Source organism: Leucoraja erinacea, chromosome 5, assembly GCF_028641065.1.
Source record: "Leucoraja erinacea ecotype New England chromosome 5, Leri_hhj_1, whole genome shotgun sequence".
Lineage (NCBI taxonomy): Eukaryota > Metazoa > Chordata > Chondrichthyes > Rajiformes > Rajidae > Leucoraja > Leucoraja erinaceus.
Window position 1 is genome coordinate 49,195,450 of NC_073381.1, and position 15,702 is coordinate 49,211,151.

Sequence of the window (15,702 nt, forward strand, 5' to 3'; positions counted from 1 at the left end):
TTTAGCATTACTTCAGTTCTTATAATAATTTTAATAAATCTTCACCTTAACCCAAAGACCTATGCCAAAAAGGTGATTTTGTGATGCGTTTGTAATGTTAGCTTAAAAATCATCTGAATAAATGTACAGTGCCTAACATTTCATGAGAGAAAGGCAATGTGAATGTAAGAATTAAAAAAACCCAATGTGCTGGAGTAATTCAACGAGTCAGGCAGTCTCTGGGGGACTGGACTAGTGATGTTTTGGGTCAGACTGACTGTGGTAGGAGAAAGAAGGCTGGAGAAGAGGTGGGGGCAGAACAAAGTCTGGCAAGTGATAGTAGGTACAGGTGAATGGGTTTAATTGGCGGATGGATGGACAAAAGTGAGAGAAGAAAAGGAGAAAAAAGGATGGGCCTGGTTAGAATGGATGTGGAGAGGATGTTTCCATTAGTGGGAGAGACTAAGACCAGAGGTCAAAGCCTCAGAATAAAAGACCATTCCTTTAGGAAGGAGATGAAAAGGAATTTCTTTATGGGCCTGTTCCACTTAGGCGATTCTTCAGGTGACTGTCAAGTTGCCGGCAGTCGCCTGAAAAACCGGCAACTGGAACGGCGACTGTCAGTGTGGAACACACACACACACACACATCGCTTCCTTCACCAGCCCGTTATGCAGGCGGGGGACAGGGCAATCTGGGGGAGCGCTGTCTGAGTGAAATTCACACGTTGCAAAGCCAAGCTGATACAGACACACCGCGAAGAACAGGAAGGGTGGCGCTGTAATTAAGATGGCCTAAAGCACAGTGTTCATTGTCCTTTAAAAGAGGAGGGGGGGGTGGGGGTAGAAGGAGTGGAGACAACTTTTAAGAAGCCAGAGATACACGGCTGTGAAGCTTGGTGGACATTAACATTACCAGTCGGTTATCCTTGGTTCTGAAAACTACTGCTTACTTTTTTTCCCCAATAGCCAATGAAATTCACTGGTCAGCACCGGCTACAACCTACGAGAACCTTCGACCTCCTGGAAACCCACTAGGACCTCCTGGCGACCCACCTACGGCACGAGAATTCTCACTACTCTCCACGGCAGCTTCATTCTAGTCGCCGCTAATTTTTCAACATGTTGAAAAATTCATGGCGACCAATAATGAGGCCGCGACTAGTTCCCAGAACGCGGAAACTCCTCACGACCATGAAGGCGACTCCCCGGCAACCACCCGCGAACTTGTGGCGACTGCATAGTCTCCTGCAGTTGCCTAAGTGGGACAGGCCCATTAGACAGCGGGTGGGTGAATCTGTGGACTTCTTTGTCACAGGAGGCTATGGAGGCCAAATCAACAAATATTTTTAAGGCAGAGATAAATAAATTCTTGATTAGTACAGATGTCAGGGGTTATGGGAAGAAGGTAGGAAATTGGGTTAAGAGGGGAAGATAGATCAGGCATGATTGATTGGCAGTGTAGACTTGATGGGCCGACTGGCCTAATTCTGCTCCTCTCACTTATGAAAAGGATGCCAGATGAGATGAATATAATGTCAGATAGGGTTAATATAATGTAGCACTGAATTGCCTGTTCTTTCCTATTAAATGCATTGTTCCTTCAGCATTAAATCGACATTTACAACTATGTTTTCTTTTGAAGATCACTGTGGATGTTTATAAATATTGTGAAAAGCATTAATCTCATACTCTCGTAGAAGATATTCAGCTTTATCCTACATTAGTGAATGTTAGGATGGAAGTACTAGAATTTTAGTTAGGTTAATTTCAGCAGATTCTGCCGAATAGTCTTTTACCGTTAACTATTAAAAATGTTAAGCATCCATTTAGAATTCATTTGTTAATGCTTTTGTTCCTTGTTATGGTTTATATGTCATAAACTACATTTTATGGGGATTCCTAGCCCAAGACGCTCAAATTGATGGAAAGGCATCCAGAAGACAGAGTGTTTGAATCTCCCTGTAGGCACATGGTGGGCAAATAGCAGAAGGAACATGTAATAAGCCAGTTAACCCATGCCTATGCCAGTTGAGCTCTACCGGTGGATCTCCACTTGGACTTGGTATTGGTTTATTATCGTCAGGTTCACCAGGATGCAGTGAATAGCTTTGTTTGTGTGCTATCCAGTCAAATCATATGATACATGAGTATAATAAAGTCATACACAAGTAGATCAGTGGCTCATGTTATGAGTCATGCTTTTGTAGTTACGCCCACTAGATTATTAGCGTCGCGAGCTACTGTACTCTTCAGTATGAAGTTAACTCTCAAGTAAGAGCTTGTAGTTGTTTATTCTAAATAAACGGTGTATAACCTGCCAAGGTGTGAGGTCTTTATTATTACAAGGACACAAGACCAACACTTGATAAAAGAATCTCATTGTTCAGTTGCCAATAAATATTATAATTAAGCATGACTCTTGCTTTCCTGAGGCAACCTAATGCATAGATGGAGTTGATGGGGACCGTAGGGAGGGAGGCTGGTTTGTGTGATAGACTGGGCAAACTCCATAAGTCTCTGCAATTTATTGCGTTTTGGGTAGAACTGGTGTCAAATCAAGCTGTGATGCATCTCCCGAGAGGATGTGCCTCTGTAGAGGCTGTTAGGTAAGAATCCTTGGAGACATGCCAAACCTCTTAGTCCTCTGAGGGAGTAGAAGCATGGTAGGTAGTGTGCTTTCTCGACTAACTAGACTCCATCTGGGCCAGTTGCATTGCGCAGGTTCACTTCCAGGAAGGCCCATCTGTGACAGTAACTGTGGGTACAGGCACACTCAAGGCTGGAGAACTGGTGTGGGAGGAAGTCATATGCAAACTTGGCAGCCTGATATGACCTTAGAATATTCAGTTACAGAGAGAGGGCTAGTCTGTAATAAATCCTGATACTCGGAAAAATTAATAAACCAATTGATCATGCTAAACAAGTCAGGATAAAAGCCACTAAACTAATATTGAGGTGCTTGCTGAAGCAGTCTCATTTGGATTTGAGTGGATGATTTAATTCCAACACTACAGATCGTTTCACAAAATAGCTAATGGGAAAACATTTACTTCTGGCAAAAATATCGGTCTGGCTTTTGTTGGCAATTCCAGATGGAACTGCCAGGATTTCTCAATGAAAGTACTGCCAAGTTCCAGGACTCCCACACAAATGTGGAAGTCTTAAACCCACTGGCCAAACTCTGATTTCCCAGCTATTCTGCACCACCGCAGCAAGACTGTGCATGGAATCCAATAGCACAGCAGGAACTTGCTGAGATAGTGCAGCATTTACACTGGGGAATGAATGTGCTTTTGGATCCCGTGTCATATATATCAAGCTCAGATTGCAGCTTGTTGGAGCTCATTTGTTTGCGGGAATTGTATGGCTGTGAAGAAGAAAGATAACGAAAAGCAAATTAAAGATTTATATTTCCTGTAATTTTTCTTTCCCAATTATGAAGTGTTATTTATTTTTTTAAGTTTTTTTTTAACACATCTCTTTTTTGCTGGTTCATTTAAGGCCTTGCTGCTGCTACTGGAGACCAATTCTCTTTAAATTGTTCCAAGTGAATCTACCTTCAACATCCTGTCAGGTAAGACATTCCAGAAAGGAACCACTTGCTTCATTACAAATCTGTGGTCTATGATTCAGGACCTTCCTTTAATGACAATATATCTACTGTCTAGTCCCCCTCATTCTTGTAATATGCCTATTTTAACATTCCTTGGCCACCTCTTCGCGAGGAAGAGCAATCCCTGACTCTGCACGTTTATTAGGAACTTTTCATAAATCATTTTCTCGGCCGCCTTGAAATCTTTCAAATTCTTCCTAAAGTGCAGTAACCAGAATTGGGCACAATTAAATGCTGTATCAAGTGACTCCTGCATTCCCTCCCCTACCCTCTCTCCCACCTTTGTCGTTCTACCAAATCAACTGTTTGCATCCTTGTATCCCTGTCATTATCACACTTAAGCCAGTCAACTGTAAGCGAGTTCGGTATTCCGAAAAATGCAAGGAATCATGGGATTTGTCAAAGGTCATTCACCATAAAGAAAAGGTGAACGACGCTGGCTGAAGAAGCTATATAAATTCTTATCTTTATTCATAATTTATGTGTAAAACTCTTATTCCCCCCCCATCCCCCCCAAAAGGAACAGGTAGCGGGAGAGTGGGGTATAACAGCGAGAGAGAGGGGGCAGATGCGAGTCTGAGAGCGCACACATCCGCAGCCAGGATCAAACACAGGTCCCCGGCGACGCAAGCGCTGCCGAACCATCATTTCTCCCCCCCCCCCCCCCCCCCCCGCCCCGAACCGACGACACCAGCGGCCCCAGGCCCACAGCCAGCTCGATGAAGAAACGCCAACCCCAGCTCAACTACGCCTGTCCAGTTGGGCAAGCCATCAGCCCCAGAACAACGAACACCAACAGCCCCAGGCCCACAGCCAGCGCGGAGAAGAAGCACAAACTCCAGCCCAAGCGCCAACTCCAGCCCCCTCTGGCACCGAGGGGGCCAACCGACAGTCACTGGACAAGGAGAGAGGCGCAGCAGGCGGTCCTTGGCCCAGCGGGGAACAGCCCACCCGGGAGTCGGAGCCAGCGCCTCCTTGAAGCCCGGCCCGACTCCTCCGCCCGCCTCAGGACAGGGACGGGACACCCGGGAGGGGATGGGGATGGCCCAACAGAAACTCAACAGCGTACACAGCACCGGAGACCCAGGCCCGACCATGACCACGGACGAGCACGATCTCGTTCACTCACCAAAGCATAAAGCAATCAAAATGACAAAATAATCTTAGCTTTTAACAAAGGAATAATAAATACAACTTATTCATAGTTTGAAAGCAGCATTTTCTTACCTAAAAGAATCAAAGCTGGAAAAAACAGATGAAATGAAGGTCTATAAGAACATAGCTCCACTGCTTCCATAAAATGTTTATGCAGTGACCTTTGACCTGAGCATGCGCAGTTGGAATACCAAACTCGCTTATGGGCATATTATGGGCCCCACCCTTCCCGATGTTATCTGTTGCCAACCCTGATTTGTTCTGGCCTTTTCTTGTCTGCAATTTATTCCCACCCCCACCTCTGTTTTCAATTCTCTGAACCCAAAATATTCACCTCGTCTTTTTATCCTGAGATGCTGCCTGATCCGCAGACGTACTCCATCATTTTGTGTCTATTCTTAGGCTCCCTTCGATCATGGCTGACCAGGGTGTTATTCCCTATATGGAGGACGCCTGTGCGTGACTTTGCTTAACGTGGGTCAGCCACCGCACAGTTCATGACAGATCTGGGTCAGGATCCAGTGGCATAGAGTCCAAGACGACCGGAGACCCTTTTCTGCTGCAGCCTTCATCCGCCTTCCCAGCCGTTGCGACGCTCCACTAAGGTCAGCCATCGTCCTTTGCCTGTTCCACCGTTGAGGTCTTGGTTGGATTGCTCTTTGTCAGAGACCTCCCCCTTGACCTTGCCGCCATGAGTGGCCCTACCAGGAACATAGCTCTCAGGATCTCAGGTCCACACAAGCTTCTCCACCACGACAAGGTGACAATCCAATGTGTCTATATTGGACACAATATCTATGGCTAACTTGTAATGTTTTTTAAAATAATTAAAACCTAGGATCCCTGATGATTTCCACTGTGTTTAAGCTGAACAGCAAGCTTCAAGGATTTATACAGATATACACTCACATCTTTGCTTCAGCTTCCCATAAGAATTGCACCCTTTGTTATATTGTCTCATTTTTCAAAATATGTGACTGGATTTTCATTTGGCACACCTTTGCCATTATATCTTCTTAAGATCACAAGAAACTCAAACACGAGTAGGCCACTTGTCTGCTCTGTGAAGGAAAATCACAATTGGCCTTTTACGTCACCATCTCACACTAACACCGTATCCCTTGATTTTCTTAATATCCAAAACATTTAGTGATATCTAACAATCTGTTGATTTCCTCAAACTCTATCTCTGTTTTCGTCCATTCTCTTTCAAAGTTTCTCCTGTGAAAATTTTGAAACTGCAACTTAATCTCTTAAATCCATGCCATTAATTTATCAATAAAACAACCATCAATAGGACTTAGTATGAAAATCAGGTGTGCGGTATAACGATATGAAGCTTTAGAGATGGAGGAATTCTGATTATTATGAGCTTTACTAGTACATCTGCCCCAAGTCAAATGTGTGCCAGAGGAGGAATATTTAACTGTCTTCCCAAAGTTTGGATGTGAAACTTCTATTACTGCTACAACAACTAAGAAAAGGAATGATTGACTGTTATTATTAACATGTTAATAACAAAATAAATACCATGTTAGTAACAGGGTTAGACGTTTAGGCAGAATCTTTTGAGAGTCAGTTTTTGTTCAGTGTTTATTATCACATTTTGGAGCCTCGTGTTTCTACCACTATCTTTGTGTCATCAAACTTGTCACATCAAATAATATGGTAAGTCACTGATTTGCACAAAGTTCCATATTTTGATGGTTTCCTTAATAAGTAATTTCTTGTGACTTGCTGTTACACTCCTATAATGAGACATAGAGTATACCAATGCTGCTGCAAAATCTGTTGTCATTGAGTTGAGAAGAGCTTTATTTGTGAAACTTTCAGTACCAACATGGCACCAAAGTGGGTGGTATTGTAGTGAGGGCAGGTGGGCTGAAGAATGTCTGATGGAATTTAATGCAGAGAAGTACGAGGTGTTTATATTATGGGAAGTGTAACCAGGACAAGGCTTACACAGAGAACGACAGGGCTCTGGAGAGTGTTGTAGAACAGAGGGCTGTAGGAATGCAGGTACATAGTTCCTTGAAATTGGTGTCACGGGTAGATAGGCTGGTCAAGAAAACTTTTGGCACATTAGCCTTCATCAGTCAGAGTATTGAGTATAGAAGTTAGGAGGTCACGTTACAGGTGAAGAAGACATTGGTGAAAAGATTTTGTTAAGCTGGAAAGGGTTACTAGGATGTTGCCAGGACTTGAGGGCCTGAGCTTACAGGGGGGAATTGAGCAGGCTAGGACTCCATCCCTTAGAGCAGAGGAGGATGAGGTGTGATCTTATAGAAGTGTATAAGATCATGAGAGGAATAGATGGGGTAAATGCAGTGGGGTGGATGGGGTATTGTATGCAGTGTAGGGGAATGAAGAACCAGAGGACATGGAGGAAAGATTTAATAAGAATCTGGGGGACAACATTTTTTTACACACAAAGTTGGTAGGTATATAGATTGAGCAGCCAGAGGAGGTAGTTGAGGCAGGTACTATCACAATGTTTAAAAAAAATTGGACAGGTATATGGATAGGATAGTTGTTAGGAGGTGGGACTAGTATGGAAGGGGCATATTGGTCGGTGTGGGGAAGTTGGGCCTAAAAAGTTTGTTTCCACACTGTATGACTATGACTTTATGTTTAAAGGAGGTCCAGATGCAGATGTTCAAAAACATTACAATACTCTTCCTGCTCACAGGATTGTTCATAAAACATCAGATGCAAGTAAATCAGTTGGAATTACTAATGTTTATTCAAAATGTTTGACTTCCCCATACAGGCTTTTAATAGTGGTTGTAGAATAGTCATGAATTCACAAACATTTGGTGACAATGAGACATTGAATTCCTATTTTCAACACCCTTGAGTTAGCAACCTAAACCTTTCAAATTTTCATTGTCTATACATGCAAGTAAGCTAAATTAAGTGTGTTAGATGTTGTTTAAAAATGCAAACATTTGACAATTATACTTCCATGAAATCAATAGGTCACTTAACTGGCAGAATTACATTAACTTTGCATTATTGTAGAAATATTGTATTGCCAATCAAAATTATAACCTTTTCAGTCAGTCACTCCATTGAAATAAATTTCATTTTTTTTCTTCTGTTGGCAAATTGTGGGCAATTTTACAGTTTTGTTACCCAATAACACACACCTTGACTATGTTAGAACAGAAGCAATCTTTTGGGTTTACAACTTTTGTCATGGGTGAGGATTTCTATGTGCCATGAGCACAAATGCAGAAAATTACTCTTTACATGTACTTGGGCAAAAAAGATTTCATTCCGTTTATTCAATATGACACAAATGGATGTCGAAGACTGCTGCTGATCTGTGTTCCTCTCCACTTACATGCACGCCAACCATCTGGCTTCTATTAACCAAAACATTCCATCAAGTAAACAGGATTAATGGCGGGGTGCAGGTCAGTTAATTGTCACAACTGCTCACACGACACACACGTACGCGGTGTAACGACAGAACCTTGTTTTCTTGCAGATGTTTCAGTAACAAGAAGCTTCTTTTTCCTTCCTTTTTTCAGCAGGTTAAAAATGTCATTCCTGTTATGCGGTATGCACTCTGTTGAGAGAGAAAACAGGTTGTATTCAAGGAAATGACAATAGGTTCAAAAAGACCAAAAATACTTTGACATTTAAGGAACTGCCTCAAAATGAATAGTTTGGTTATACTGTATATATTAAAGTGTAGTGGGGAGAGGGAAAGACGGGATAGGTGGAAGTGGGGTTAATCTACGTTTGGAACGGCAGATGCTGGTTTGATACCAAAGATAGACACAAAGTGCTGGAATAGCATATTGGGTCACGCAGCATCTCTGGAGAACATGGATAGGTGACGTTTTAGGTTGGAATCCTTCTTCAGTGATTGTAGGAGGGGTGGGAAAGAATGCTGAGTGGGCAGCACAGCTCATGGCTGGTAATGGGTGAACACAGGTAAGGGGGTTATTTGATAGGCACCTCCTCTAACCTCATCTACTGTATTTAGTGTTCCTGAGGTGGGCTCCTACACATCAGCGAGACCAAGCATAGACACGACTGCCATTTGCCGAACATTTGCACTTGGTTTCTCAAGGGCTTCCGGATCTGCGGTTGCTAACCATTTTAACTCCACCTTCCATACCCATGCTGAAGGAACAGCACTTCACATTCCACTTTGGTAAGTAACTTAAGCCCCTGTCCCACGGTTACGGTTGCAAGTGGGGGGTGGGGGTGGGGGGGGGTGGGGGTGTGAGGGTGCTGTGGCGTCACACCCACACTAAACCCTCCCCCCCACACACACACACAGGGGGGGGGGGGGGCATTCTGGGGGGGCATATAATTAGAGTTACCCAATTGTAGCGAGAGTAGAGGGGGAGAGAAGGAGTGGCTGGAGAGAAAGGTGCGGAGGAGGGTATTGCGTGGGGAGAGCGGGAGACAGAGAGGGTTATATACATGCCCCATTTAATGGGCATAGAGAGGGACGCAGAGAGTGAGAGAGGGGGACAGAGGCAGAGATTTTTCGATTGGGGGACAGAGAGGCAGAGGGGTGGGGGATGCTCAGCCACGATTCAGAGACACACAGAGGCACAGAGAGGGAGGGGGGCAGAGAGGGAGGGACAGAGAGGGGGGGGGGAAGAGGGAGGGAGGGGAGAGTTTGAGGGTTGGGGGGCACGTCGTTAGAGGTTAGGGCTGGTTCTTGAACGCAATAATTACTCGCACCCGGCAACGCGAGCAAGAAGACAGCGTGGGTTTTTTTAAAGGTCTTGTGAGTGGCAAGGCCGGGCGAGTTCTTCAAAAGCAAGCCGGTGACCTCCGGTGACCTTGGGATCTTAAGAACTTGCTCGTTTTGTTCTGCAATAACGACCGCCGCCGCCATGTTGTTGAACTTCAAGAAGCCCAGCGGACCACGCTGGACGACTTGATCACGTGCTCAATTCACGTAACTTGCTGCGCATTGAAAAGTCTGCGTAGCTGGTCGCAAGCAGCAAAGGCATTGTGATGTCATCAGCTCGCTTCAGATTCAGTTATATTTTAAAACAATTTTAGTAAAAAACCTTGGGAAATAATTAACCAAATTTTCAGATGAAGAGATTTTTGAATTCATGAGGTAAATCTCTACCAGAATATGTAAACATCTCTCCGTAACCCGTCGGGTTTTGGAGGAGATGTGACTGACAACCAAACAAACAAACTAACGAAGTGATGAAAAAAAGACTTGAGATAGGATTCAGGTTTGGAGCATAGGAGCTGACAATTAATAGCTTTGTCCAGAGTACATGGGCAACCAGTTGAATGCAACAAATGCAATGAAGAGAATACTATTTAATTTAGTCTGCCATGCAAAAAGAAAACCTGTCATTCTGGTTCAAAGGAAGTCAATTTGAACATCCTCAGTTAACTGGTGGGATAGCAGCCCAAACATGTAGATGGCTTTTCTGCTTATAAACTATCATTCTAAGTTTAATTGTATAGAATTAGTGATTATTTAACCAAAATTAGAAATATTTGTAAAGCTTTGTTTTATATGCTATCCAATCATATCAGATAATGGTACCCGGACGGGACATTGAAGGACGAGAAGCCGAAGCCAAGAATTAGAAGCCAAGATACCGAAAGTACATCACGCCGAAAAGCCTGAGCTTGTGTTTGTATAATGGTGGCAGTGACTTCAAGCTGCTGTGATTACCACAGAGGCAGTGATGTGCATCACTGGCCGGGGGGAGACGGGAGGGTGGGGGGAGCTTGACCTTGCTATTGCAAAATGGTGGTAGTGACTCCAAGCTGCTGTGATTGCCACAGAGGCTTTTCGACGTCATGTTCGTTCCCCGTCAGATTTCAAGCCATAGAACAATCTGACGCCGAACGCACATGAAGCCGAAACACTTTAAAAAAATCTATCTTTGCAGCAAGAATTGTTGCATTTTGAAATAGTTACATTGTTGTACCTTGTACGTCTCCGGGGACGGGATTGGTCCGATAACCTCGATAAAGGTTATCGAGGAATCAGTCATCGATAAAGGTTAACGACAGATCCAGACCCCCGCTACGTCCATCACATCACTGCCTCTGGAGTCAACCTCCAGAGCACCAGATAACATCAATGGATGCAAGCATTCTGCAGTCTGTCTTTCCCCCAGACATTGTGGCTACAACACTCCGGCCAGACATGGCCCTGTGGTCCACAACAGCCAAGTTGGCATACGTTATGGAATTGATAGTTCCATGGGAAGATGGTGTTGAAGAAGCTTATGAGAGGAAAAAGACCAAGTACTCTGAACTGGCAACTGAAGCTTCCCAGAATGGCTGGAAGACCAAGATTTTCCCTGTCGAAGTGGGATGCAGGGGATTTGTTGCTACATCTATGACCAGGCTATTAAAGAAAATGGGGGTGAGGGGTCGCTCCCTCCAACAAGCAATCAAATCATTATCAAATTCTGCAGAAAAAAGCGGCAATTGGATTTGAATCAAAAGGAGAGACAACAATTGGGCTGCAAGATGAAGACAGGGGGGTATGGAATTGAGGGGGGTGTAACTGGGATGCCAAGTATCACCGTTGAGCCCTCTGGAGATGTTGTGGGCTTATCAATGAAACATCAAAGAAGGAGGGTGCCCACCTGATGACCCCGATGACGTACCTACCCTACCTTTCACCTCTCTAATCCCACTGCAAATAGCAAGAGTGCCGACTTATTACAGGGATTGAAACATCAAGTCCTATTAGATCTACTATCATTCTAAGTTTAATTGTATAGAATTAGTGATTATTTAACTAAAATTAGAAATATTTGGAAAGCTTTGTTTTATATGCTATCGAATCATATCAGATAAAGGACAAGAAGCCGAAGCCAAGAAGTAGAACCCAAGATACCGAAAGTACATTCCGTCGAAAAGCCTGAGCTTGTGTTTGTAGAATGGTGGCAGTGACTCCAAGCTGCGGTGATTGCCAGAGGCAGTGATGTGACGGGAGGGTGGGGGGAGCTTGAGCTTGCGTTTGCAAAATGGTGGCAGTGCATCCAAGCTGCTGTGATTGCCACAGAGGCTTTTCGACGTCATGTTCGTTCCCCGTCAGATTTTAAGGCGAAAAATAATCTGACGCCAAACGCACATGGCCAAAACACTTTAAAAAAATCTATATTTGCTGCAAGAATTGATGTGCCTTGTTACATTTTGAAATAGTTAAATTGTTGTACCTTGTACGTCTCCAGGGACGGGATTGGTACGATGCCTTGTCAGTCATCGACAAAGGTTAACGACTGATCCAGACCCCCGCCGTAGCTTGGAGGCACTGTCACCATTTTACAAACGCAAGCTCAAGCTCCCTCCCCCTCCGGCCAGTGATGTGATGGACGCGGGGGTCTGGACCAATCGCTGACAAGGTCTAGGACAAATCCCGTCCCCGGAGACGTCATGTCCGCTCGGCGGCTTTTCGAATGTCATGTCCGTTCTGCGTCTTGTCTTTGCGGTGTGGTGTCCGTTCAGTTTCATATTCTTTCGGCATGGTGTCCATTCGGTTTTGTATCCTTCCTGCATCGTGTCTGTTCGGGTTCGTATCCTTGAGGCGTCGTGTCCATTCGGTATCCTGGCTTCTACTTCTTGGCTTCGTCTTCTCGTCCTTCGACGTTTCGTCCGCACACGTCAGATAATACTATATTATAATCAAGTCAATCTCAAGCATAATAGGTAAAGCAAAAGGGAAAGATACCGAGTGCAGAATATAGTTCTCAGCAATGTAGCACATCAGTTCCAATGACAAGGTCCAATGCCCGCAATTGGGGTAGAGTTGAATTGGACAGTACACCAGTTTATGGAAAGTCTGTTCAGAAACCTGTTATGAGGGAAATAAGCTGTTTCTAAACTTAGGCTTCTGTACTGTCTGCCGGACGGAATCAGGTAGTAGGAGTAATGTCTGGAGTGGGACAAGTGTTTGATTATGTTGTCTGCTTTTCTAGGGCTGTGTAATGTGTAGACAAAATCAATGGTGGGAAGTCTGGTCTGTGTTGTGGACTGGGCTACATCTACAATTTTCCGAAATGTCTTACTGTCTTAGGCAGAACTGTTCCCAAACCAAGCTGTGATGCAACCCAACAGTATGCTTTCTGTGGTGCATCTGTAGAAGTTTGTAAGAGCTATTGAAGACGTGCCAAATTTCTTTAGAGAAGTGGAGGTGTTGGTGTATGTTCTTTGCTGTCGCATCAATGTGGTCTGTTGTTCAGAAAGTCGTGGATCCAGTCAGTGACGGAAATTGTTATCAATATATGGAGGGGACCGGGGGACACAATTTCTTGGCGGCAGCGCGCGCATGTGCACATTCACATACACACACACACACGTGCGCGAGGCTTCGAAAGCTTCTGCCGTGAGCCCTGTGAGTGGTAATTACAGCTCAATCCAGCGCTGAATGCAGCTCAACTCTGCCTGTCTCGCCGGGTTAACCTACAGCCCTGCCTGGACTGACGGAATAACAGTCCGGGAGCGGTGGAGCTAGCGCTGCTTCTCCGCACTGGCTGTAAGCCTGGGCCATATTTCCCTTAAGTCCAGGCAGGGCTGTAGGTTAACCCGGCGGGAGAGGCAGAGTTCAGCTGGGTTTAGTGCTACTTCTCTGCGCTGGCTGTGGGCCTGGGGGTACCGTGCCTGTCTGACTCCCAACGTCTCTGGCCACCCCCGAGCGTTGGGGGGGGGGATGAGGATGGTCCAGTGGAAGTTCGGCAGCAATTGCAGCACCGGAGAGCTGGCTGGGATCGATCTTGGCTGAGGATGAGTCACTGGTCCGTGTCCAGGGCTGCCGTTGTGACCGTGACCTGGGCACATCTCTCTCCTCCAATCACTGCACACTATCCTGAGTCCCATCCCCCTACTTCCGCCTCTGACCGACACCTCCCCCCTCCAATCATTGCACTGAATCATCATGTCCCGTCCCCATTGCCTGCTGACCGACGTCTCTCTCGTCCAATCGACGCCCTCGATCAGCAGTCCCACCCCCACGTGTCCCCCCTGGCCCCCACCCGGGATTTCCGCCACTGGATACAGTGGCAGAGGTGGTGCTGATTCTTTGTCCTGCGATTATAGTGTTGAATGCAGAGTTATAGTCAATAAATAGGGGTCATTGTCTAGGTGTCCCAGAAATTAGTTTTGGGAGCGGGGCGGTGATGTCTGCTGTGGACCTTTTCCAGCTGTAAGTAAACTGCACTGGATCAAGGCTGGTTGGAAGGCTGGAGTTAATACGCGTCATCACCAGTCTCTCAAAGCACTTCATGGTAATGCATGTCAGAGCCACAGGACGGTAGTTAGTAAGGCATGCTACATTACTTTTCTTTGGCTCTGAAATGGTGATGGTCTTCTTGGAGCAGGTGGGTCCTCAGAATGGAGTAGTGAGAGCTTAAAGATATCTATGAATACCTCTGCCAGCTGATCCACACTGATCCTGAGGACACAGCCAAGGACTCCAGGCCAGTTGCTTTCCACAGATTCACTCTCAGGAAGGCCAATCTTATGTCTGCCACAGTAACCGTTGGGACTAGTGCGGCATGCTATGTTTTTCCACCGACCTTCTGTTCAAAGTGGACATAAAATGAATTGAATTTGTGGAAGAGCAATTCGAGGAATTCTCTGCCTCAGAGAGTGGTGGAGGCCAGTTCTCTGGATGCTTTCAAGAGAGAGTTAGATAGAGCTCTTAAAGATAGTGAAGTCAAGGGATATGGGGCAAAGGCAGGAACGGGGTACTGATTGTGGGTGATCAGCCATGATCACATTGAATGGCTCGAAGGGCCGAATGGCCTACTCCTGCACCTCTTGCCTATTAGTTCCAGCCATACTTTCTGCCTTTGGTTTGTAGCATGTTGTAGGTGCAAATTGTGCTGCAATCTAGTGGGTATCCATGTCATTGCCTCCGATCTCTAGCATGGTCCGAATTCCCTCTTGGCATCCTTAATGGACCGTGGATTGATTTCTTGTACCACTTGGGATCATTTGATTTGAATGCTGCAGGCTTAAACTTCACCTGTGTGAGGTCATCGTGATTCGTTCATAGTTTCTGGTTGGGTACCACATGTATCGTCGTCTTTGACATATAATCCTCTACACACTTGCTGATGAAGTCTGTGACAGCAGTGGCATATTCATTTAGGTTAGCTGTGGAATCCTGAAATATGGACCAGTCGACTGACTCAATGCAGTCATAAGGAATATAATTAGGCCATCGGCCCATAAAGTTTACTCCGCCCTTCATTCATGGCTGATCTATCTCTCCTTCCTAACCCCATTCTCCTACCTTCTCCCCATAACCTCTGACACCTGTACTAATCAAGAATGGCATGAAGGATGTCATCCTCAGACCAACCTGCATGACTTTCTGTACTGGACCCACTCGCTTTAGTTTCTGGTTCTAAACAGGGAGATGATCAGATTTACCAAAGTGCTGTATTTTTATTGAGCACTATGCAATTTTAACACAACCATTAAAAATGCATAGTGCTCAATAAAAATACAGCACTTTGGTAAATCTGATCATCGACCACTGCTACACATCCATAAAAAGCGCCTACCAGTCACCGGCCACATTTCTAGAAATATGATCATCCAGCTGTGGTTCTACTCCCTGCCGACAAACAAAAACTGAAGTGGGAAGATCCGGTACGGAAAGTTGTTCAGTGCTGGTCACGAATGACATTCTACATGACTGCTTTTAGAGTTAGTGGACTGGCCCATATTTCTACCAGTAGGTTTAGCATCATTTTTAAATATTCAAATATTTTCTTTGATATTCCTAGAGACCTGACAATTCTACGACCCTCTGGACTGAAGATCTTGCCGTAGCTGACCAGCGAGGCCTACTCTGACTTGTGAAGTCTGCGCCCAAAGAACATCCTCAGAAGCCTCGACCTCGTGGAGACACTGACCCGAGCGGACCCCACACTGGAGAGACGCCGACCCGATCAGGCCACCAGCGAGCACTTAGTGTGGACC

General features: G+C 45.2%; 1 protein-coding gene across 2 annotated transcripts in view; it reads right to left on the bottom strand.

The window, feature by feature from the left end:
* Positions 1–7,471: 7,471 nt before the first annotated feature.
* Positions 7,472–15,702, bottom strand: part of supt3h (SPT3 homolog, SAGA and STAGA complex component) — a 364,405-nt gene continuing 356,174 nt past the window's right edge. For both annotated transcript variants that reach the window (XM_055635557.1, XM_055635558.1), the window contains exon 12: positions 7,472–8,323. In XM_055635557.1, the coding sequence (XP_055491532.1) occupies positions 8,282–8,323 (42 nt within the window). In that variant the 3' untranslated portion in view covers positions 7,472–8,281. The remainder of the gene's footprint in view (positions 8,324–15,702) is intronic.